This window comes from Hyaena hyaena, unplaced genomic scaffold (assembly GCF_003009895.1).
Source record: "Hyaena hyaena isolate Hyena2069 unplaced genomic scaffold, ASM300989v1 scaffold_214, whole genome shotgun sequence".
Classification (NCBI taxonomy): domain Eukaryota; kingdom Metazoa; phylum Chordata; class Mammalia; order Carnivora; family Hyaenidae; genus Hyaena; species Hyaena hyaena.
In genome coordinates this window covers 543,567-567,430 of record NW_024080842.1, presented here as the reverse complement: position 1 = coordinate 567,430, position 23,864 = coordinate 543,567, and the positions used below count along the sequence as shown (strand labels likewise).

At 46.2% G+C, this 23,864-nt stretch overlaps 1 protein-coding gene across 1 annotated transcript in view; it reads right to left on the bottom strand.

Moving 5' to 3' along the window:
• TRPC7 (transient receptor potential cation channel subfamily C member 7) overlaps nucleotides 1–23,864 on the bottom strand; it is a 157,922-nt gene that overhangs the window by 22,043 nt on the left and 112,015 nt on the right. The window contains exons 8-9 of the mRNA XM_039242302.1: nucleotides 15,235–15,468; nucleotides 10,590–10,854 (exon numbers count right to left, since the gene is read on the bottom strand). Coding sequence (XP_039098233.1) covers nucleotides 10,590–10,854; nucleotides 15,235–15,468 — 499 coding nt within the window. The remainder of the gene's footprint in view (nucleotides 1–10,589; nucleotides 10,855–15,234; nucleotides 15,469–23,864) is intronic.

Here is a 23,864-nt window from a genome sequence, read left to right as displayed (position 1 = left end):
AACTGATCAACAAGGCGAGGGTTTGGGGAGATTGTTAGGAAAATTGCTGCTGCTTCAGAATGTCATCATGCCCTCCCCGCTGGTGGTGGCACTCTGCCCAGCCCCCCAGCCCCGCAAACAGTTCGGTTGGGTTATCTACCCAAAGCTGCGCATAGCAGGCTACAATTAAGCAGGAGGCTAGCTCCCAAAGGGCTGCTTCTCAAGTTCGGAAGACAAGAGCGGGTGGGTCCTGTGCTCGAGATCTGCTGAGGTAGAGCTGATTGCCTACCCGCCATCCAGGCTGGGAGGCTGGATGACGGAGCTCAGAGTATATAGAGACCCTGCACCGGCACTGGGTTTCTCTAATGCCCAGTTGTGGAGACCCAGGGCTGCTCAGCCAGGCTCCAAGGTCAGCACAGAGAGGCAGATACCCGAGGAACAATGAACCTTGCCCCTCATGCCCTGCAAACTTATGTCCCCTGAATTACCTCTTGGTTTATCCCGGGTCATAAATGAGGAATTTCATTTAGACTGTCTAGAAGTAGAAGAGGCTGGCTCTAAACTCAGTCCCGAGGAACGGGGGTGCACAAACCCTGTGCAGCCCAGACTTACTCCTGCTGGGAACCTGGTTGCTCCTTGGGGGCAGAGCTGTGTCTTCTTCAGCCTTGGAGCTCCAGACCCTAGTATGGAAGGTGGTGCACTGACCCCAGGGTCAGGATAGGGCTGTGGGGAAATAGTCAGAAGCAGTTTCCAAGCCACGCAAACCTGGCTTTGAATGTGAGCTTCTGGCCAAATAATAGTCTTTCCGGGCCTCTGTTTTTCTAGCTGTAAAATGGGAAAAGTAGAGTCTCTCCTTCACAGGGCTCTGGCCAGGATTAAATGAGTTAATTCAGCGCTTTGTGAAGTGCATAAACTCCTGTCCGGCAGGTAACAAATATGCGATGAATGTTACTGATCTTATTATTAAGTGTTTTTTCTTCCTTCCTTTCCTGCAGTAGACTCCAGCACCAGGCTGTCTCGCACAGCCTACAATCAACTGTCAGCAGAATCCTTTGAAAATAGCAATCAGAGCCTGCTCCTCTTCTTTAGTGGTTTTCCCTAGGCTAATGATCCATTCAGACGCTTAGGATGCCTCAAGGCCCCTCACAGTTTGACTCCCTGTGGTTCTCGGTCTGCAGCCAGACTGTTCCCTCAGCCTGGAAGGCCCTTCCCCCTTCTCTCCGAGTGGCCGTCCCTCAGTTTCCTCAGGCATCAGGCCACAAACTGGATTATCAGGAGCTCAGATAGGACCTGTCTGACACCCTTGCTGAAGGAGGCCTCCCTAGTTTCCGCTTTAGCTCAGTGTTTTTATTTCTTTCCTATACCTCAGCACTTACTCTATAATGATCTTCTTTATCTCTTTGTTTAGTTTAAAAAAAAATTTTTTTTTGCCTCTTGTCCCTCCCCCCCCCCCACCCTTCACCATTCAGGAAACAGCAGGGGCTGTTGATTTTCACACTGCTCTGTCATGGGTGCCCACACAGTGCCCGCCTCATAGGAGGGACTCGGTAAACATTTTCTGTCAATAAATGATTGAATGCTGGGAAACCGAGGCACAAGGTGACTCGGTCTTAGCTGGCTTGCTTCAAACCCACCCAAGGAATAGCGCTTCTGATCATATCTCTAGAGCTAACCCTGGACAGCCGTTTCCTGTCTGTCACTCTGTCATTTTGGGGAAGGGCAACTTGATCATTATTATTGTAACCCTAGAATTGAATGTTAGTGAATAAAAAGGTAGGGCTTCTTCCCCACTAACGTGGCAGTGGTCAGTCTGAGAATGGATGTAAGGATGTGAGGCAGCACCTGGAAATGTGCTGTGAAGACGACTTCGTAGAGAGAACATCCTGTGTCTACCCTTAAGCCTTTCTTTCCCTCATGAATTTGTGGGCTCTCAGCCTGTTCCAGAAGCCTAAAGGTACCAGGGTTTTAAAATTTCATGTCATGAATAAACATGAAGAGAGGGCATAAATAAACATTAGATGACAGTAGAATGCCTGCTGTAATGGGCGCACTCATGCTTCTGAACTGGTCCAGGGGAGGATCTATGTTTTTATCACTTACTGGAGAATTATGCAAGGATGAGAACTTACATGAGACTCAAACTATTGTTTTGAAACATAGTGATCATTTCCAGATGCCTCGCCTCTCTGAGCCCATTCAGTGACCGCTGCTGCCTGCTTCACCAAGTTTCAGAACCTTCCTACTCCCTTTTCCACATGACAGAGGCCAAGTAAGCCCTCTTATTCCCCCAAACCCTTAAGCCTCGCTTGAATGTAAAAGAGGAAAGGTGAGATTACAGCTTTCAGAATACAATAAAGTATGACACAACACTTCTGTTTCAGAGATACCCACATTCCAACACTGGCCCGGAATCCTGGGAGAATGTGGCCCCTCTCAAGCCCAGCTGGCCAGTTCCATTCCTGTTCCCACCTACAGACACATTCATCGTGCTGTGCGCGGAGACTGTGCACGGCAGCAGGCCGCGGTCCGGTGATGCCACACCGTGGGCTTCCCCTGGATTCTCTTACCCAGCCCTTGGTTACAGCGAGGCTTACAAGGGTGGGCAATGGTGTCCAGCCTCTGCGATCCCAGCAGGACCTCCTCCGCGGCCAGACCCTTCTTGGCCCTGTCTATGGCACTTTGCTGTCAGGAGGCCCCTCTGGCCCATCACTGTCTTTTAGACATCTTGGGCCTTGCAGGATCTATTCAACGTAGAATATGCAGCAGGTCCATTCGCCTCCCTTTTTTTTTTTTTCTCTTCCTCGGGCCAGGTAAATCTCAGGCTCTGCTATTCTCTTTACGAAGACCAATATGGCATGTTTAGCTGAAGAGCCTACTTTGCTCCTTCAGCAAGTCTCTGCTTGGCCCCTGGTGCTGAGCATAGAGCTCTCCTTCGCAAGCCCTCCAATTCCTCCAACCCCTTAGGACATGGACTTCGCCCAAGCTCCTGATAGCATCTGCCTGGATCTGAGTGTTTGCCTTCAGCTCTGTGAGGTATGGGTCCTGGGGAAGGTGAAAGCCCCCATCTCTCCCCTGAACCACCAGGGGATCTTGCCTTTCTCCCCGTCATCTGCTCCTCCAGATTGTTTCCCCCAGGTCCTTCCAGGACCTTCCAACTGTCAAAATCCCATAACAACTTCCTTCCCTCACAATGCCCACATTCTGTCAGTCACCACATCTCCCCTCTGGCCTCCCCAGTGTCCCTTTTCCATCCCCCTTCTTCTCCATCCCCACTGGCACTGCTCAGGTCAGGGTCCTGTCTTCTCTCCTGTGGCTCCCTGCCCTACAGCAGCCACCTAACAGACCTAGTTCAGCTCACCAGGGAGCTGCCTTTCTTTTAAGGTCCTTCGTTTCAGAACATCTCAGTTTGTAAACATGCCCGCATTCCCATGACCTGTCTTCCCAGCCAGTCTGCAAGCTCCATGGGGGGAGAGGCTGTGCGTGTCTCTGCTCATGGTAAAATCCTGATCTTGGGCTTCCCTACTTATCCCGTCCAAAGCACCCTTTCACACAAGTGCCCCTGCCTTTCTGGACCCATAAAGTCCTTCATGATCTGGATGCTCCTGGATTATTTTATATAATCTCTCATTTCCCTAAACTCTTGCTTACTGGAAGTTCTCCAAAAATTCTCTGCTCCTTTACTTTGAATGCCCTTCTAGTCATCCTCCAAGATCCTTCAGGGCCACCCCCCTGTATGAAGATTTCCCTGGCCCTGCCAGGCACAATTCATTCCTTCTTCCTCACTGTGCTGCCCAAGTACCCTTTGATGATGATCATGTGGTGAAATAATGATGCTATTTTTTTTTCTGAATTCCCCACGTTTTTTATGAGTTCCTCAGGGATAGGAGTATTGCCTTTCTTTCTTTCTTTCTTTCTTTCTTTCTTTCTTTCTTTCTTTCTTTCTTTCTTTTTTAAAAATTTTTAATGTTTTCTTTATTTCTGAGAGAGAGAGAGAGAGAGAGAGAGAGACAGCGTGAGCAGGGGAGGATCAGAGGGAGAGGGAGATACAGAATCTGAAACAGGTTCCAGGCTCTGAGCTGTCAGCACAGAGCCCGATGCGGGGCTCGAACCCACAAACCGCGAGATCATGACCTGAGCTGAAGTCGGATGCTCAACCGACTGAGCCACCCAGGCACCCCCTTTCTTTCTTTCTTCCTTTCTTTCTTTCTTTCTTTCTTTCTTTCTTTCTTTCTTTCTTTCTTTCTTTCTTTCTTTCTTTTTTCTCGATGTTTGTTTAGAAAGAGGGTGCTGGGGAGAGGCAGAGAGAGAGAGAGGGAGAGAGAAGATCCCAAGAAGGCTGTGCACCACCAGAGCAGAGCCCAAAGCAGGGGCTCACACTGTGAGATCATGACCTGAGCTGAAATCAGGAGGCAGATGCTCAACTGACTGAGCCACCCAGGCGCCCCTGGAGGACTGTCTTATTAATCTCTGTGACCCCAGGGCAAACATAGAACCCGGCTTCAAGTAGCTGCTAAATAAAGGTTGTCTAACAAATGAATGTCCTTAGGAAAGAAACCAACTTTACAGCATAGGCACAGGCTGCATATTTAGAGATGAAGTGTATAGAGCCCTCAGATTCTCAATAATAGCTACATCTGAATTCAGTAGGATCTTCTTTAGAATTTAGTGCCACAAGAAAGTGACCCAACTTTTACAGAGACTTGCCCTCCACTTTAGAGCCATGGTGTGGGAGTGGGGATCCCACTCTTGGGAATTTCAGGTCAAAAAGTGGAGGCTAGGAGTCATGTAGGTCTAAGTTCAGGTCATCTTCTTGGCTCTGGGATCTTGGGCAAGTCTAGTGTCTCTCTGAGCCTTAGTTTTCTGGTAGTAGAGTGTGTGTGTCAGTCTACTCTTGGGAGGATTAAGGGAGGGAGCAGATCATGTGTGTGTCATGAATTGTTCAGCACCAGGGTGACACAGCAGTCCTGGGGTGCGGTGAGCTATGTGTGGGCACTTCTCCCCCAGCCCCAGGGCCCCTCCAGGCTCACTGGAAGGAGGAGCTGGCTACTCTGTGGCCCTGTGGTGCTGGGAGAGCTGAATCAGTGTCCCTGCCCCCAGTGGGCATATGAATCTCTTCCTTTATAATATGTGGAAGTTTTCCATAATTGCCATGGAAAATGGAAACTTCTAATTTTGCTTAGCACTGTTGAAGCTCCTTCCATTAAAATGAGTCCTGGAGAGACAGAATAACCTTAGTAGAGACTTTTTTTTTTTATTAGAAAAGGCTCAACCCAGCTGCGCTATGAAGCTGATGCCACAACAGCCTGGTAAAAAAAGATGGGCTGGCTTATTTTTTGAGGGGAGGCAGGCCCCACATTTTTGTCCAATCAGAACTAAGTCGGGGAGGCCAAGTTTGCCCAAAGGGGAGATAGGAGCCCATTGTGAGTCATGATTTGTGTCAGAGAGCCCTTACTTCCCCACTCTGGGCCACCTCTTTGACCCCCCATCGCCTCTGTTCTTCTTTGTGTCCCTGTCCTGCTATGGTCACAATCAGAGTATAGGGAAGCCTACCTTTTCTGTTTTTTAATGTTTATTTTTGAGAGAGGGAGAGAGAGGAGGGGCAGAGACAGGCGGAGGGAGACAGAGGATCCAAAGAAGTGGGCTCTGTGCTGACAGCCGAGAGCCTGACATGGGGCTCGAACTCACTAACCAGAAGATCATGACTTGAACTGAAGTTGGGCACTTAACCAAGTGAAACATCCAGATGACCCAAGCCAACCCTTTTTGTATGCATTCTTGCCTAACTGTATTTCATCAGTGAGCCAAGAATTTTTGGTTTTTCTGTCTAACACTGTAACCAAAGTGCTGGAACCCGACAATTTCCATACAGTCTGGAAGCTGAATATCTCAAAACAAACCCCTTAAAAGGAAAATCCTCTTTGTCTACTGACTTCCACAATAAAGATAAGTTCCTGATAAGAATGAAATTCCTAACAGAATCAGAAGCTTTTCTTAAAGACCTTCTTAAAGAAGAGCACTCTCTGGTACTTTTTCAACTTTCTCTCTGCTCCCTGACCCCTGTCTTGGAATACTTTGATTTTGTACTCTGAGAGCATAAAACTTGTCTGAGTGCTGTCTCTTCCTCCCCTTTGGTCATTCGCAATTTCTAATAGAAGCGGCTTGGAGATAATGAGCTGCCAGCAGGTGCACTATCTGTCATGCCCAGACAGGCCCGGCTCACCAGCCAATGACCCATGCACTCACGTCCCTGCCCCCCTTCAGCCAGCCCCTGGCACAGCAGAGACTGAGAAAAATAACCCAGACCTTCGAGAGTACCCGGTTCAGAAGTGGACAGAGGCTGACACGTTGGGAAGTGTTCATAGGATTGGACTCCAGAGCTCGCCCCTTGTGAGATCTGGCTACCGATGCTGACTTGTACTTAACAAAAACCAATCCCATTTGCAGAGACAGAGAGTCTACAAATGAGATGCTTACTTAGGTTAACAAGCCCTTTGCTTTTGAAATACACATAGCTGAAAGCAGCCTCTTTGTCCACATCTGAGTAATGAGGTTGGATAGCATCAGCATTTGTCACCATGTAGCCCTAGGACAACCTTCACAGACACCCCCCCCCCCTCCCGTGGCTTGTTAATTCAGATTTCTGGGCTCTACCCTGGAACTCCTGTGATTAGACTCTCTAGGGGGTGGAGCCTGGGAAGTCCTCTGTTTGGCCATTTCCCCAGATGATTCTGTGGTTTGAGAACCACTGATCTCACTTAAGACTATTCCTACTGTGCATTTATTCATACCTGGACAGAAGTAGTTCAGTCTGTCTATTTCTTTCTACCCCCCTTGCTGAGGTCTACTAGATGGGGGGAATGGGAATTTGGGGGGCAGAAGAAGGGAAGAACTGGAACACTTGGGGGGTTAGGACAGGACTAGGCTGAGGGTTGAGGGTCTGCAGTTGGTTGGGAAGCCTTTGTTCTCTTTCCTTTTGTTCCCAGCCCTGTCATTTGGGATAGTACTGTAACTTGGGGGGATTCAGGTGGGACTGGCTATTGTGATCTAAACTGGGACTGCACCTCTAGGGTAAACAGGGCCCTGATGGGGCAGCTATCTCTTGATTCCTCACAGCTGACTTCCAAAGTCGACTCAGAACAGCCTTTTGGAACCCCAACTGTCCTTGAACATGACAAGTGTGGGGCTGGGGGGGCCAGAGAAGGGAGGGGTGACATCTACAGTGTGCTCCATCCCAGATTTCCTTTCTGGAGGGTTGACTCTTCTGACTCTGCAGAAACAGATGAGGGGACCCATCTTACCCTACAAGTTCAAAATTCTACAGGAGAGAAGCCCCCACCTGTGGGAAGTCTAGCAGGAGGATACTGAGCCAGGCAGGGTGGTCTGGGGATGGGCACACATTCGACTTTATTACCAGCATAGCTGGTACACAGTTCTGAGTCTCCAAAAGCACACATCTCATTTATCCTAACGTGGCTTTCTGCTAATCAAAAATCTCTTAGGGGAACACTCCCCAGAGAGCAGTCAAAAGGTAGAAGATGACATTTATAAAAATCCATTCTTTCCTCTCCACTTCACTGCTCTATTGACTGTTTCTCTGTTCAGTCACATGCTCTCAGGGCTGTACATTCCATTTAAGGAACTGCCAAGGCCGTAAATTTCCTGTCCTTTCTCTGCCACGCTTGCCTCCACCACACCTTTTCTTCCCTTCCCCATTCTGGAGGGCCTGGATCCTCTCTGGTTGGGTCTCTCATGTATTGAAGGTCTCCTTTTGGTTCCCAGGACATGGAACAAGTCAATTACATTGCCCCTGTTTTCTGCTTTCATCTTTTCCCATGACTTTTTCTGATCCCAGTGATGCCTTCTAGACATGAGTGATGGTGTATCTAGCTGAGAATTGTGGCCAAGTCAGCCCTGATCTTAAGTCGTGACCTTTTTCATTTTTTCCTGTGTCCTGGCACTGACCTTCTGAGCAACTGTGGGCCAGTAGTACAGATTCCTCATGAGGAATAGGGAGAGGGCTTGCACAGAACACCCAGGGCATGAGAAAAGGAAGAGAAGTTCACATGGTCAGATCCCCAGCCTACTGATAACCCTGCTGCCTAGAATCTGGCTTTGTTTCCCCTGTTCATTCTGTCATTCCTGTTCATGAAGAATTTCGTGAGCCATACTGTGTGCACAAGGTGTTGTGCTAGACTGGGACACAGGATGGACACCGGGGCCTGGCTGAAGAGCCTTAAGAGCCATTGTTAATCGATGGATAGCTCGACTGTTCAATAGCACGACGTCCCATGCTGAGTGGATACATCTAGCAGGTCTTGAGCAAATTTGCCTTTGCGTGATTCAAACTTAGTTCATTCTTACAGCAGCTAATCACTGAGTATTGGAGTGACATAAGGTAGTCCAGCCAATTCAATAATATACTTGGTCTCCTTTGAACAACAGTTTGTAAACTAGGCTGCTGCTCAGAAAGGGTCCCGTGGAGCAAATCAGCACCCAGGTCTGGGCTTGCAGAGAATCCTGCCTCCCTTTTTCCTGATTCACCACTGCCATTATCATCACTGTCATTCATTGGAGCTTTGTTTACACCAAGTGTTGCATTTGATGTCGCTTACAATAGTCCTGTCTTAGTCTTCTTACTTCAGACCTGGGGACATCGAGGCCCATGGGATTTAAGCACTTGCCCAAGGCCAAGTGTAGTCTGTCTGGGTAGTGGGCTGCTGTGGGCTGAGGGCAGAGCTGGGCACTTCTCCGGTGTACTTCTCAGCTCTGGGCCAGGCACCTACTCTTTGTAAACACAAACTACTTTGCCCAGAGAGTAAGGGCTTCTGTGGTTCAGCAGCACCAGGGTCCTGCCCTTCTAGGTGGTTTCTGTGGGCAGGGCAGCGGAGTCCATGATTCTGATCTCAGGGATACAGTGCTCAGTGTACTTAGTTTGGGTTCTCAGCAGTAAGTGTCTTCCCCCGATAGGTGATTTCTCCAGGAGAAGGGCTGCAAACTGGGAATTGCTCAGGCAACCTCAGTGGCTGGGCTCAGCCATTTTTACTGGCAGGGAAACAAATTCTGGGCTCCTCGGGATTCTTGGGGACCCATATCCAGAGGTGCTAGCACTGCTGGTCCCAGCTGCTGTGCTTGTGCCTGGAGATCTGACTGCCCTTCCCTTGAATTTCTGGGTAGGAGCTTGAAGAAAACCCTGAGCCGGGGTGGGCTGAGGGGAAGACCTAGACCAGAAATACTTCTGTGCTGCAGGCCCTTTACACAACCACTTCATGTATTCCTAAAAGGATTTATGAGCAAGGCAGAGAGTCAGTTCCATTTTCCAGGTGAGGACACAGAGGCATGATTAAGTTGAGAGACTTGGCATATGGTCATCAGCCAGTCAATGCCCTTGTCAGGTTGTCAACTCAGGTCTGCCTGAGTCTTCCACTAGACCACTGCTCGTGCTACTGATGGCCCTCCAGGAGACTGCCTGGCATGTCCCACAGAGGGGAAGAGCCCTGAGTCTGCATGGACATAGGCTCAGTGAGTTCCAACACCACCTCTACGCAGGTGGCCGCGGCACTGTCTTGCTCTGTGCGCAGCAGCTACTTCTGGACCCTAATGTCCGTTGGCCTGACCGTGCCTTGCCTCTGCTCACTCACATGCCTCTTGCCTTCCTGCCTGGGCCTTCCCAGCCATTGCTGAGGCACACGATGCCGCTGGACTTGCTCACTGTCCATGCACTGTCACTGGTTTGCCAGGCCAGGTGCAGAGAGCGGCTGAGCTGTCCCCACTTGCCGACTTACCTCTCATGCTGTGTGGATATGGCTTCCCCCAGGGCTGTCTTCAAGGTGTTAGGTGAGTTGATGTCCTCTGGAGTGAATCTTTTTTTTTTTTTTTTTAATGTGACTAATGGAAGACAGCAGATGGGAAGGCTCTGGCTGATAAACTGGCTATTTCTCATTCTGATGGCTATTCTGAGATGTGGTATTTCCATATAATCTTCCCAGAGAGTGTGTCATGACCATGTTGTACATTGTGATAGATGGTGGCCAGGTCAGCACCCTGTATCTGCTCTCCCTCCCCTCCTCCCCCCCCCCCCCCCCCCCCCCCCCCCCCCCCCCCCGCCACTTTCCTTTCTTCTTCAATCTTATTTTATTTGGCTTGCAGCTGCCTTCTCCGGTAACATGATGGCATACGACATTTGCCCCGACTCTGTCTTCTAGGTAACACAGGTGACTAAAATAACAGTAGTAATAGTACTTCCTTTCATGTATTGAGAATTTCCCGTGTGTCAGCTGTATCATTTCAATGCATCTTCAGACTAGCCCTATTAAGCAGGTATTTGTTTATCCTCATTTTAAAGAAGAGAAAACAAAAGCTCAGAGAGGTTAAGGAACATGCCCAGGGCTACATAGCATGTAAGTGGCAAAAATGAAGATCTAATACACCCTGAAAGCTGGATTCTTTCAACTCCAGAAACTGAACTCTAAACCGCCCTTGAATAAAGTAGCCATTAATTTGTAGAAATACCAAGGAAACACGAGTCTGTACAAGGGGCTGCCTGGAAGAGACTCCTAAAGATTCCCAGGGGGCCCAGAGAGACCCTCCACAGAGAGCCCTGAGGTACTCACGTTGTAAATGCTGGGTTGTACTTTGCACCTCGGTAGTAGGAGTACAGATTGAACATTCCAATCATGAAGGCCACAAATACCATGATGAAAATGACCATAAACTTGAAGATGTCTTTCACGGTTCTCCCCAGTGAGATCTGCAGGGGCCCAAAACTTTCGTTGGCTGGCAGGATGTATGCAATCCGTGAGAAGCTCAGCACGACGGCGATGGCATACAGCCCTTCTGATATGATCTGCGGGTCTGAAGGCCACCACTTGTCCCTGGCTGAAAGAAAACAGTCCGGATTACTTGTGGGGCGGGGTGGGTGGGGGGACAGGATCTGCTGTGCTGACTTGCCTCTGGCAGAGAAACCAAGAAGGCATTTTTAGAGGTCTCTAACCTCATCATTTCCATTCCTGCACTTGAAGTTGATCTCAATACCCTGAAGGTGCCACACCTTCCCTCTTCCCCGTCCATCTGGCTGGAATACTCTTCCCTCATTTCAAGGCATCCTCATTCCCAGTCATCCTTTAAGACTCTGATCAAGTGATGTCTCTTTCAGGAAGGCTTCTGTGACTCCTGCAAACTGAGATGGGCTCCCAGTTCCCCTTGGCTCCCACATTATCTGTGCACCCTCTGTCATAGAACTTACCATGCTGCTTAGCTATTCTGTCGTCCCTCCCAGTGTTTGAGCTCGACATGCAGGGCTGCCCCAATCACTGGGGAAGCATCAAGAGGAGGTGGTGGGGAGGAGCATTGGCTTGCAGTCAGGCAGACCTGAGGCTGACAGTGGCCTTTCTATGCAGAGGCTGTGTGATTGGAAGCAAGTCAATTAACCTTTTGGTATCGGATTTTCTCCATTTGTAAACTGGAGATAATATCATCAACCTCAGAGAGCTGGAGTGGGGATGAACTGAAATCATATGTGTAAAGTGCTTAGTCAGCCTAGAGCCTGGCACCCAGCGGTTGTTGATAAGTGGTTGTTAAATGACTGAAGGGAGCACTAGCCACAAGTTTGGACTAGCCACAAATCGGAACAGATGAGCCCCTATGAGGGCCCAAGCTGAAGGATCTTGCCTGAGAAAACGTTCTGGGGTTTTGTTCCTCAGGTTGTGTATGTCTGGAAGAGTTGCTCTGTGTTTGAGCTAAAGTCTCCATAGTGGTGACCAGTCATCCAGTTTTGCCGTGACGGCACTGTTCCGGGTGGCAGGAGACTTGGGACCCCTCCTGGGCTGTCAGGTTTCTCTTTGTGGTCTTTGGTGAGAATGTCCTCCCGCAGCAGAACAGAGCTGTGAAGGGCTTCTTTTGCAGTTTAATGGCACAAGGCACAGGACCCATCAATAAAAAGCTCCCTACTATGTGTCAGCACATACAGAGGTTCTCAGGTGAGGGCGGCACCTTCATCCTGGGGAATTGTATGTGGGTGTCTGCTGTTATCACGATGCTGGGACAGGAGGATTACATGCTCCAGACAGACCCATACCACAAAGAGTGCCCTGCTAAAAAAGCCAAGAGTCTCCCTGTTGAGAAATGCTAAGTGAAACATAAATTGGGAAGCATTGAGAAACCTAAATTAGCCCTTACGCTGTACATTAGCTGTGATTTTCTTGACAGCCCTGTAGAGTAGATATTATCACTGCCATTTTAAACATTGGATTTGGGGTATGGGATCCTTTTTCAGGGCCAAGTAAATGCGATAGCGAGGAGATTACATAGCAATCCTTGGCTCACCAAGGGAAGTGGAAGAGGAGGAAATTTGTTCTTTATTTTCAAAGCTAGACTGTGTTAAACAATTATAATAATAAAGAGCAGTAAGAAACGTTTAGTAAGGGAAGCCAGGCTTCTGTTTGCTATGAAGTTTCATGGAGTGCATTCTAAATTACATTTGGAGATACAATAAAATTATAGACTCTATGTTCTCATCAAGGTCATAACTCACAAGTCCAGGAAAGACAAGTAAGAAGAACAAATTATGTTTTTCAAAATATCTGTCACTCTAAGGATAAATAACACATTTGGGTAACATGAAATAAGACTTGACTTCTACAAGAGACACCAAAAAGGAATTTCCTTTTTCCCCTCCTATAATTTACCATATTAAACCTCAGCTTTAATAATAAAAGCTGCTTCTATAATCCGGTAAAATAGATTTAGCTGTCAGCAAGACCCTGTTGATCAGGTCAGAACTTCTAGTGAAAAAGTATTCTCTTGAGATTGGCTTGTGAGAGTTGTGATGGTTGTGTGGCTATTCAGACAAAATTATTTTCTTCTTTTTGGAGCTCTTTCCTTGAGAAAAATTGCCCTATCAACCTGAAAAACTGGAACTTGCTTGTTTGGAGCTTGTAGAGGTTGGAAGGTGCCACTGCCTGGACAGCCACAAGGGGGCTCTCTTGCCCCACAACTGGAGCACAAGCAAACACTATGAGTGAGCCAAGAGATTTCCAAGGCTCTGGGTGAACCTCAAAGCAAGGGCAACAATGTGCAATGCTTTGTAGTTGGGTGAGACCTTAACACAGTCCTTAAAAGAAACTGAAAGCACAAGAGGACAATACTGGAGCCTGAATCAGGGAATTAAGAAAATTACCCAGTTGGGGGCACCTGGGTTGTTAAGTTAGTTAGGCCCTTGACTCTTGATTTTGGCTCAGATCATGATCTTATAGTGTGTGGGTTTGAGCCCTGCATCAGACTCTGCACTAATGATGCGGAGGCTGATTGGGATTCTCTCTCCCCCTCTCTCTCTGCCCCCTCCCCCCTCCCCCACCCCACCAACTCATGCATGTGTTCTCTCTCTCTTTCAAAAAAAACAAAAAAACAAAAAAAACCTATCCAATAGATGGGGCTCCTGAGTGGCTCAGTGGGTCAAGTGTCTGACTCTTGATTTCACCTCAGGTCATGATCTCACAATTGTGAGATAAAGTACCTTGTCGGGCTCTGTGCTGAGCATGGAACCTGCTTAGGATTCTCTCTCTCTCCCTCTGCCCCTCTCCTCTGCTCACACTCTCTCAAAAATAATAATAAAAAATAAAACTGTCCAATTTAGTATCAAGATTCTCTCATCTTTCACTGATGAACCCTGAATAGCACAGAGGGGAAAATATACAAGCCCATTTTGCTTTTAACAAGTCTGAATTTGCTAAACCAACAAATGAAGAGTGAATGGCTTATAATACTACCAGACTCGCCACGTCTCAGTAGGTGTTTCCTTACCACATTTACATGTAACAATCTGCATAACACAATCCCTGTGGAATATGGGTAGCAACTCAACTCTTGCATTAAATGGCCAACCCTCTGCAGCTCAGTGCTTTACCTGACTGTCTGGGTCACAGGAGCCATGTGGCTTCATGTAACAGAGACTTTTGACATTCAAACCTTTCATAATGTAGTGGCTGCAGTTCATGAATGCCTCTTAAGTGTCCAACTAATTTACTGGTATCATTAACACAAATCTATTTCTTCTCCCCACTTCTCTTTCTTTTTTTTACAGACAACAACACAGTTTTAGAGCAGGAAAATGACCTAATAGGCGGTATTGATAAACTGTTACCATTCACTGAACCTTTAATATTTTCCAAGCAGAATGCAAAATGCTTCTTATGCACTATCTTACTGAATCCATAAAACAAACTTTCTGACATAGGTTTTACATATGGGAAAATAAAGGCTTAGAAAAATTAGTAAACAGAATCTCCGAGTAAGCTATAGAAGTAGGATTTGAATCCAGGTGTAACTTCAAAGCCTGGGAACATAAGCACCAGGCCGTTCTGAATGGTTCTCAATTCATGTTGGGCCAGGATCCCTTGCTATCCAAGGTATTCCTATATTTCTGAGGACACTGTGAGCCCTGCCATGGAAGCCCGTTTCATCATCTGTAAAATAGGGACAGAAAAGAGCCTTCTTTTTGCGGGCCTTTTGCAAAGATTGGAGTTTATGGTTTAAAATGTCTGTACAGTTCCTGGTATCTAGTAGGTCCTCAATAAATAGATGGTCTAACTCTTACACTTCCTAAAATTTCAGTCTACTACCTCACACTGTATGGCCTTGTGGTTTGAAAGAATTAAGTCATCTCCAAAAAAAATAATTTTGACATGAGAAAAGAATGTTTGGATTGGGCAATGAAGGCCTATCTTTGCACAAAATACAGGGATCAAGTATAGAAGGAAAATTCTATCTATACAGTTTCTCTTAGTGCTCCAGGGTCCACATCAGAATTGAGATTTTTCTTTAAAAAAGGGGGGGAGGAAGGGCAGAAAGGAAGAGCTTGGGTGGCTCAGTTGGTTAAGAGACTGACTCCTGATTACAGCTCAGGTCATGATCTCCCAGTAGTGAGATCCACTCCTGAGAGGGGCTCGGTGCTGGGCCTGGAGCCTGTTTGAGATTCCCTCTCTCTCTGCCCCTCTCCTGCACCCACGTGCCCTCGCTCTCTCTCTCTTAAAAAAAAAACAAAAAGGACAAAACATATCCCAGAAACACTCTAAAATCCTTTCCAAATCTATCCATCTTAGCACAAAAAAATTCATTTCTTATAGTCACTAATTGCACGTTCTGTGGAGATACTTGTGCAGCGGGGAGTGGGAGGGAGGCCCACAGGTGGAGCCATGCTAAGGGCCCTGGGCCACGCCCAGAAGCACCAGGTGGGACTCGCTAGAGCGCCCTCTGTCTCACCGTAGGTGAAGTATGCCACTTCCGGCGGAAGTGAGACGTTCTGTAGCGAGTCGTCCTGCACGTGCTGGTCCACGTACAGCTGTGCCTCGCTGGCCTTCAGGAAGGCCATGAACCTGGCGGTGAAGGAGGCCACGAAGATGGACAGCATCCCGAAGTCTAGCAGGTTCCACAGGTGCAGCACATATTCCCGCGGCCCCTCCTCCCAGATTTCCTTGCACTCGGACCAAATCATTCCTGCGGGAGAGTGAGAAGGTCAGGCTCATTTTCCATTTCCCTTGGCATTTGTGACCACAGCTGGGCCACTGCAGGAACCCGGGTATGAATGTAAATGGGAGCTCTTTAGAGCTGAGAACCTTGATAGCCAGCAGCAAAACGAAAACGGTTCTTCTTCGAGGGAAGATTTAGAGACAGGAAATTCTCAGACTGTGAGAATACCTGTCACCTGCCCCTCTGTTTACAGATAAGTGGTCTCCAGGAGGAAGAAGAAAGTTCTCATTCTTTCATAGATTCTAGATTCTTGGAGGCATTATAGGAGAAATACAGTGTCCAACATTTGTGCATTTTAAGAACTGAGAAGTTTTAAGGAAACATCCCTTTCTAAGCCAAATGGAAGGAAACTGAGGTCCAGGAATGGGAAAGGGCTTTCTAAAGATCCCACATATGATCTGGAGACCACAGTTTAATCAGAGGTTTCCCTTTTCTGGTGAAAATGGTCCATTATATAAGAGGAATTGAAACCACATGTTTTTCCGAGGAGAAAAGCTGTTTAGAGAAGTGGTGGCTTTGTTTGATGCAGTCCATTTTAAGATGTCTGCATGTCTGTTTCAAATTGGGGTCCCCACAATAGGAAATATCCCAAAACGTTGCAGGTCTGTTGACAAGACACTCCTACCTTGCCTTTTTTTTCCTAAATAAAGCCACACCTCTCCCTCCAGCTTACCTTTTCAAAATTTGTATGGTAGTTCAGCAAGGTAATGATTTTCTTAACACTGAAATTACTTTCAGTTGTGCCAGTTCAAATAGATATTTAAAAAATGTTTTTAGAAAGAAACAGTTACAGGCTGGGAGAAATAATGTTTATTGTTTTTGTCTCCCCTCAAATTAAAATTCCTAATGTTTTAGGGGAACTGATTTTAGCTGGGCACTAGGCATGCTGCATCCTGTCACTGGCTTTAATCTGGGAAGTCCTGGGTTCAGGTTCTAGTTTGGCCACTTCCTGGGTATTTCAAGCACTAAAGCATTGGGTATTGGGGTAATTTCAAGTGCTAAAAGCTCTGTGAATCTTAAATGCAGGTTGTTTTTAGAAGATTGACTTTTCTGACCATTCTAGTAGCTCCTCACTGAGCATTACAAGTCATTTCCTCCATAGTCAAATGCCCTCATCACTTTTACTAGATTTAAATATTAACTCACCCAGGCTAATTTAAATTATTCCAAGGCCATGAGTAAAAGTAGCATGGGCCCAAGGGTTTGAGCAGTAGGAATGCTTAATGAAAAAAGAAATGTGTGAAATTAAGTACTTGAGTGAGTGAAATTAGGCCCCCTGCTTCCAAGGTTCGGCATTTCATATCCATGCTGAGTATCATGGTCTCTTTCCTCCAGCTTGTCAATCAGAGGAGTGTTAAAACCTTGGGCTCAGGGGTAAGGATGCTGGGTACTGGAGCCTCCTTCCAGCAAAATCCTCTTCACTTTGGGAAGCCTTGGAGTCCAGAGAACAAGGTCACTGATAATTAATGAGGCGTGGCTGATAGTGGAATAGGCTGGGAAATGCTGGGAAGCCTTGGGGGAAATGCGAAGCAAAGTTTGTGCTGGTTCTGAATAATGGCCTGCAGGCTGCTGAGAAGGAGCTTGGTAGTTCAAAAGGTGGTTCATGCCCAGCCCATTGCCCATCTTGCACCTCAATGGCTATTCAGAAGGGATTCTCCCTTCAAGGTCCTGTGGGACTTAAATATGCACATTCCTTAAATGGTCTTGGCCCCAAGGCTTTCTGTGCCCTGTCCCAGGGTCTTTAGCTGAGCAGAGGTCCCAGACCACCTCCTGGGGTCCTGTCTGTTCTTTCAGGTCAGCTTCTCATTACTGGGCCAACATGTAGGTGTTCCTCCCTTGCAGGAGGGAGAAGATGCCCTCAAGCCCTGACATCCAAATACTATCTCAGTGATGGGTCCTTTGCAACAAATCTGGGCCTCAGACACATTTGGGATTTAGTTGTTTTCCAGGCAGGAAGATGAGATTTATAGATCTAACATTTCTTAACAAAACTTGTCCTCTTTTCTCTTCTCTAATTTTAGTAGCTAACAATTGCTGTGCACCTGCTAAGTGCCAAGGCCCTGTGTTCAGCACTTGAGCAGCAGTACACCTTCATAAGAGCCTGAGAGGTAAACTGCAGTTATCTGCATCTTATAGATGAAAAACCTTACATGGGAAGATGGCAAGTTGTCTAAAGCCACACAGGCAGTTGAGGACCCTTGCTCTCCACTCTGCTGTCACCTACCATGCTCTCTACTAGGCACAAGCTTACTCTCACTGGTTAAGAACTTCTCCACCCACTTAACAGACATTGCTGAGTGCAGCCTTGGTGCCAGCTCCCATCCTGGGGATACGACAACCAAGATGTCAGCCCTTCATAGCAAGATGAGTCTAGCGCTGGAGACAGATGTATCATAAGCAGTAATGCATACTCCGGGTGGCAGAAGCTGTAATAAACATGTCCAGGGACTGTTTGTGGAGACACAGGGATCAAAGCAGTCAGTGTTCTGATCTTGTGACCCAGCAGGGTGCCTGGAACAACTTCTATTTGTTCACTGAATGAAGCAAATTCATGGAGGAGGTGACAGTTGGTGTGAGGAACCAGGAGTGAGCTCGGTGAGGGAGGAGGGACTGGCAGAGTGTTCCAGAAAATGGGCATGGAAGTGTGGGAGAGCAGGCTCTTCCAGGGTGCCTGAAGAGACTGAATATGGCTCCCAAGTCAGGGAGTGGGGCTGGCAATTGGCAGCATTTCCCTTTAGCTCTTTAAATTGTATTGTATTAATTTAAAAACGTATTTTCTTACTATGTTGAGCATTTATGTGTCCAGCTCACTTTCAGTCCTGGGATGTCTATTTAAGAAAACACTGCCAGGGTCTAAGAGTGGTGTAGAATGCATCTTTGGACATGAGTCTCTTCCTCGATGGAGAGATGGCATGCGTTGTGGAGAGGCTTCCTGCCCTCCAAGCCCGATGGCTTTCTGGGAACCGCTAATGTTACACAGTCCTCTGATGAGTGTATCTGGAGCCACAGTCTCCAACTGAAAAGCCATATATTACAAGCTTTTAACAACTACCCCAGAGTTACCACTGATACCGATTGGCCAGAAAGAGGTTCCTCTGGTAGAACTGCTATTGGAGGCTCTCCCAGCTGGAAGGAATGATGGTCCCTGGCTTGTGAAGTCCTCTGGAAAGCAGCTCATTTGACATTGCTACAGAACACACATGTCTACTGGCAAATTTATCCCTCCTTTCTCACCCACACTCTTCTCTTGCTTTTTTTAATACTGTGTTCTGGTTTTTCTTTTATTTTTGGGTGTGTTTTCTTAGTCTCCTTGTGGCCCCCATCTTGTGTCTTAACTCCCTGGGATTGACAATCCTGAATCCTCCCCATATCCTGCTGGTAGTCAACTAAAGCATCTAGAGTGAAGGAAGAATATCTTTGTAACTGGGTTTGACCTTTCCGCAGAACTGTACAGAAGAAGAGGAACAGCATACATGCCCAGTATGAGTAGAGGCTTGGGGAAGTAAGCTAGAGTAGTCACATGACATGGCCATTGAAAGAGGTCATTGGGAAAACTGGATGACCAAACGGAGGCAGGGATAGCAGAAGATGAAAAGAGGCAACTACACATTTACATGATTGCAGAAATGTTAATATTAATTGAGACAGGAGGAAACAAAAGAAGGCATGTAGTTTTGTTAGAGGTGTTAACCGATAGGACGGAAAGGAGCATGGGGAACTGGAGGACAGAGTGGGGGAACTTGCAGCTGTAAACAGGTCGGATTATAAAGGCCTCACTTTGAAGGAGACATTCGAGCAGAAGACCTGAGGAGGTGAGGGAGCAAGCTGCACTGCCTGCGGGAAGAGCTCTCAGGCAGAGGGTCAGCCCCAGTAGAGGTTCTGTGGTAGAAATGGTATGAGGCAAGGAAACCCATGGGGCTGAAACAGTGAGTGAGGTGGAAAGTGGTGGGAAATGAAGTGGGGTGAAGAGGTGGAGATGACGTGGAGAGGTGGAGGGCTTTGTAGGCCATTGTAATGACATGGGCATCTCTCTGAGGGGGATGGGGAGCCACTAAAGAGTGTTGAGGCATAGAGCGACAAAACCTAATTGTATTTTAAGTGGATCACTATAGCTCCTATGTGAGACTGTAGATCCCTGGGCTTGGGAGTGCAAAGAGTAGAAGCAGGCCACCTGGAGAAGGCCATTCCCCTCTTTGTGGCCAACATCTTTCTCCATGAAAGGAGCAAGTTGGACTTGCTAGGGTCCTAAGGTTCTTTTCAGCCCTCGGGCAGCTTCTGGTAGAGAGGGAGTAATGGTGTTTTTATAATCAGTCTGTCCAGAGTCCCGCATTCATTAGTGTGATACATTATGGGAGAAAAGGCTGTGTTGCTGTGTCTAGCCAATCCCCAGCAGAGCAGAATTCAGAGATTCTGTCAGTATAGGCCTCATGCCATTTCAAGGCTCTCCATATCTGAGCAGAGGGTAAATCAGATTCTAGACTTTAGGATGTGCCAGCAGTGCACACAGTGTTCAAAATCTTCTCAAAGATCAGTAGTACTTTGTGATAATTAAAGAGCTCCAGAATGTATTTATGGATAAGGTAATGTTAGTCATATTTTACAGCTGCTTCCCCAGTATCTGGCACAGCGCCTGATACATAATATAATGCCTAGTAACCCGAAGATATTTATCAAGAAAAGAATTGAGAAAGTAGAAGGAATATCCCAAAAACTTTTGCATTGCTCCCACCACTGCATCTTGCAAGCCACCTGTCGTGTGCCCTCAACCCTTCCCTCCTGTTACCCTGGGTGAGGAGTTCACGGTCCTGCCAAGGCCATGTCCTCCACTTGCAGACTGGATTCCATCCCCTCTGGCTACTCAGGAACTTGGCTTCCATATTCATTGGTGAAGTCTCAGGCCTCACGTTACTTAATATGCTGGCATTGGAGATAAGTCATCACTCCCTCTTTCTTGACACACTTTGATTGGCTTCAGCACCACTCTCTTGGCTCTCCTCTTACCTAATCTCCTTTGCTAGATACTTCTCATCTTTCATCCTTTAAGTATCATTGTGCCTCAGGGCTCAGTCCTCAGTTTGTCTGACCACATTAGCAGTCGAAATGATTGCATGTAATTTACTTTAAATACACTGACATGCTCATATTTATGTCTTCAGCAGCAGCCTCTCCTTATATACTTAGGTACTTCAGACATGTAAAGCCAAGTGCTTCTTGACATTTCCACCCGGATGTCTAATAGGTGTCTCAAACTGAACTCTTGATTTCCTTTTCTGCTCCCTCTTCAAACTGCTCCTCCCCTGGTCTATCCTGTCACAGTGAATGGCTCTCTATTATACCATTACTTGAGCTAAAACACATGGAATTTTCTTTGCGCTCTTACTCTTCCACCCCACACAATATCCAATAGTAAGTATTATCAATTTTACCTTCAGAATGTAATCACCATCTGCTGCCTACTCAAAACAAACCATTTCCTGTCTGAATTATTGTGGTGTCCTCCTAATTGATCTTCTTGCATCTCTGCTTGTTCCGGAATCCTCTATGCTGTACGTAGCAGCCAGTGAACCCCATTAGAAACTTAAGTCATATAATGCCACTTTTGTGCTCAAAACTTCCTAGTGGCTTTTTGTTGCCCTCAGAATAAAATTAAAACTGTGTACGATGGCCTATAAGGCCTTGCATGATCTGACTTTGCCTATTCCTCTGACTTCATCTCTGTTCATTCCTCATTCACTAAGCTTCAGCCACATTAGTTTCTTTGCTGTTCCCTTGAATCCATGCCTTTAACACATACTGATCCTTCTGTGTGGAATGCTTTTCACCTAGATGTCTGCAAAACTTAATTCCTCTCTTCCTTCAGGTCTCTGCTCAGATTTCATTTTCTCAATGTAGGCAGATGAGAGGGCTTGCTCTTATCTCCTCAACTACTCTGAGAAGGTAAAATATGAACAGAGATCAGAAGGAAAAGAGAAGCAGGCTGACTCAGTCATTATTCAGTTTGTCTCCTGTATCAGAGAAATATAAGTACTGACTAGATATTTCAAGATTTGAAAAAATCATTATGAAACTTTTTTATGTATGTGGTTCTATTTTAGAAAAAGAATTCTGATTACTGTTATCAGCCATGATGGAGTAATAAACCAGAAAAGAGAAAAAGAAACTATCCCCAGACATTGGAAATAGCATAGGACTGTGGTCCTTTAGTAAAGGGAAACCAGCACAGTAAGCCTTTTGTTCACCGTATCTTCCTTTATGGTGGCACATTCTGGTCTGCAGTGCATGGAGAGGGGTCCCAGAGGCATGGAAGGCAGTCCTACTGAGTTGGAGAGACAAGAGTCTAGAGTTCAGGAAGGCAGAGGTGATTAGACATTGTGTTGCAGAGTTCCAGAGGGAAGGATACTATACCAATCAAAAAACAAAACCACAGGGGCGCCTGGGTGGCTTAGTCGGTTGAGCGTCCGACTTTCGCTTGGGTCATGATCTCACGGTTCGTGGGTTCGAGCCCCGCGTCGGGCTCTGTGCCAACTGCCAGCTCAGAGCCTGGAGCCTGTTTCGGTCTGTCACTCCCTCTCTCTCTGACCCTCCCCTGTTCGCGCTGTCTCTCTCTCTCTCTCTCTCCTAGAAATAAATAAAAACACTAAAAAAAAATAAAACAAACAAACAAACAAACAAAAAAAACAAACAAAAACAAAACCACAAAGTCCAGAGAATTACTTAGGGGTCTTGTTGAACATTTCCTGAGTACTAAGTTATGTCCAGAGTAAAACTCCACTAACAGCCAGAGAGCTACAAGCCGAGTAGTTTCCAGAGCTCACCCACAGTGGAGAGATGTTTGAGCTCCAACCATCTAGGGTTGAGGTTCCTTGTTGATTATCGAGGGCATTTAGTAGAGACTCCAGATGTGTGTCTCTATAATATAAGGAGAAACAATCCTTATAGTTAATTTTCTGCAGATTCACTGTAAGAAAGCTTGAAAAGCACCAAACTCATCCGTAAGTATTTAACAGCTTGTTAGAATAAAGCCAAAAACTCTTTCAAGGAGGACAGCAAAATCTAGATGCTCAACAACATAACATATAAAGTGCTCATCATTCAGTCAGAAATTACTAAGCCACCAAGATGCAGGAAAATGTGATCGGTGTCAGGAGAAAGATTAGGTAATAGAAGTTAACCCAGAAATGACAGAGATGATGGAATTGGGAGATAGGGATTTTCTAACAGTTACTATACGTATGCCTAGTTTGTTCAAGGACTTAAAGGAAAATGTAAACGTCATGAAGAAAGAAATGAAAGGTAAAAAGAGAGCCAAATAGAATTTCAAGCACTGGAAAATATAAGATCTGAAAGGAAACATTTACTAGTTGGAATTAGAATTATAGATAATGAGGAAAAAGTGTCAGTGAACTTGAAGCAGAGAGAGAAAAAACATTGGGAAAAAAAGAGACTTATCTTTTAGTGATACACACAATAATTTTTGTAGATGAAATATAATACCTGATATTTGGTTCAAAATACTATAGCGCTGAGAGAAGGGAACTAGTTGAACACGAGGGATTGTTCTGTGGGGTTTACTATACTCTTGTGTTGATTATTGTATATTCTTGAAATTATTTATAATAAAAAGTTTGAAAAAATTATCTAAGGAAAAGTAGTTAAAATCTTTCTTCTACCTGAAATATAACAGGAATAGGTCAACAAGTCTACTCCTCCCCAGTACTTTTCATGTAACAGTCTTAAAACTCAGCTCTGCTTTGATGGGCAGAAACTGGGATCAGGCTGTAGAAGCTGGTTCCCTTCTAGCTGGAGATACATGCCTCTTATTGGGACAGTGCTCTGGCATCCAGGAGGAGAAATAGGAGGACTCAGGAGGAAGTCATACTTGAGTTAGGAGCCATTAACATAAGGTAGCTCTACCTACCCACTTCAGAGCACTCACCACAGTCGTCTCCTTGGAGGCCAGTTAGGAAAGGTGTTGGGTGAGTGATTGGTGCCATAAATACTCTTAAGTTTTATCCATAAACCCAACATGTGAGTTATGGTTTTGTTTTGTTTTAAATCTCTGTCTTATGCATTTTTACATCCAGATAGCCAACAGACACATGAAAACATGCTCAGTATCGCTCATCATCAGGGAAATAGAAATCAAAATCACATTGAGATACCACCTCACATCAATCAGAATGGCTAAAATTAACAACTCAGGAAACAACAGATGTTGTCAAGGATGTGGAGAAACGGGAACCCTCTTGCACTGTTGGTGGGAATGCAAACTGGTGCAGCTACTCTGGAAAACAGTGTAGAGGTTCCTCAAAAAATTAAAAATAGAATTACCCTATGACCCAGCAATAGCACTACTAGGAATT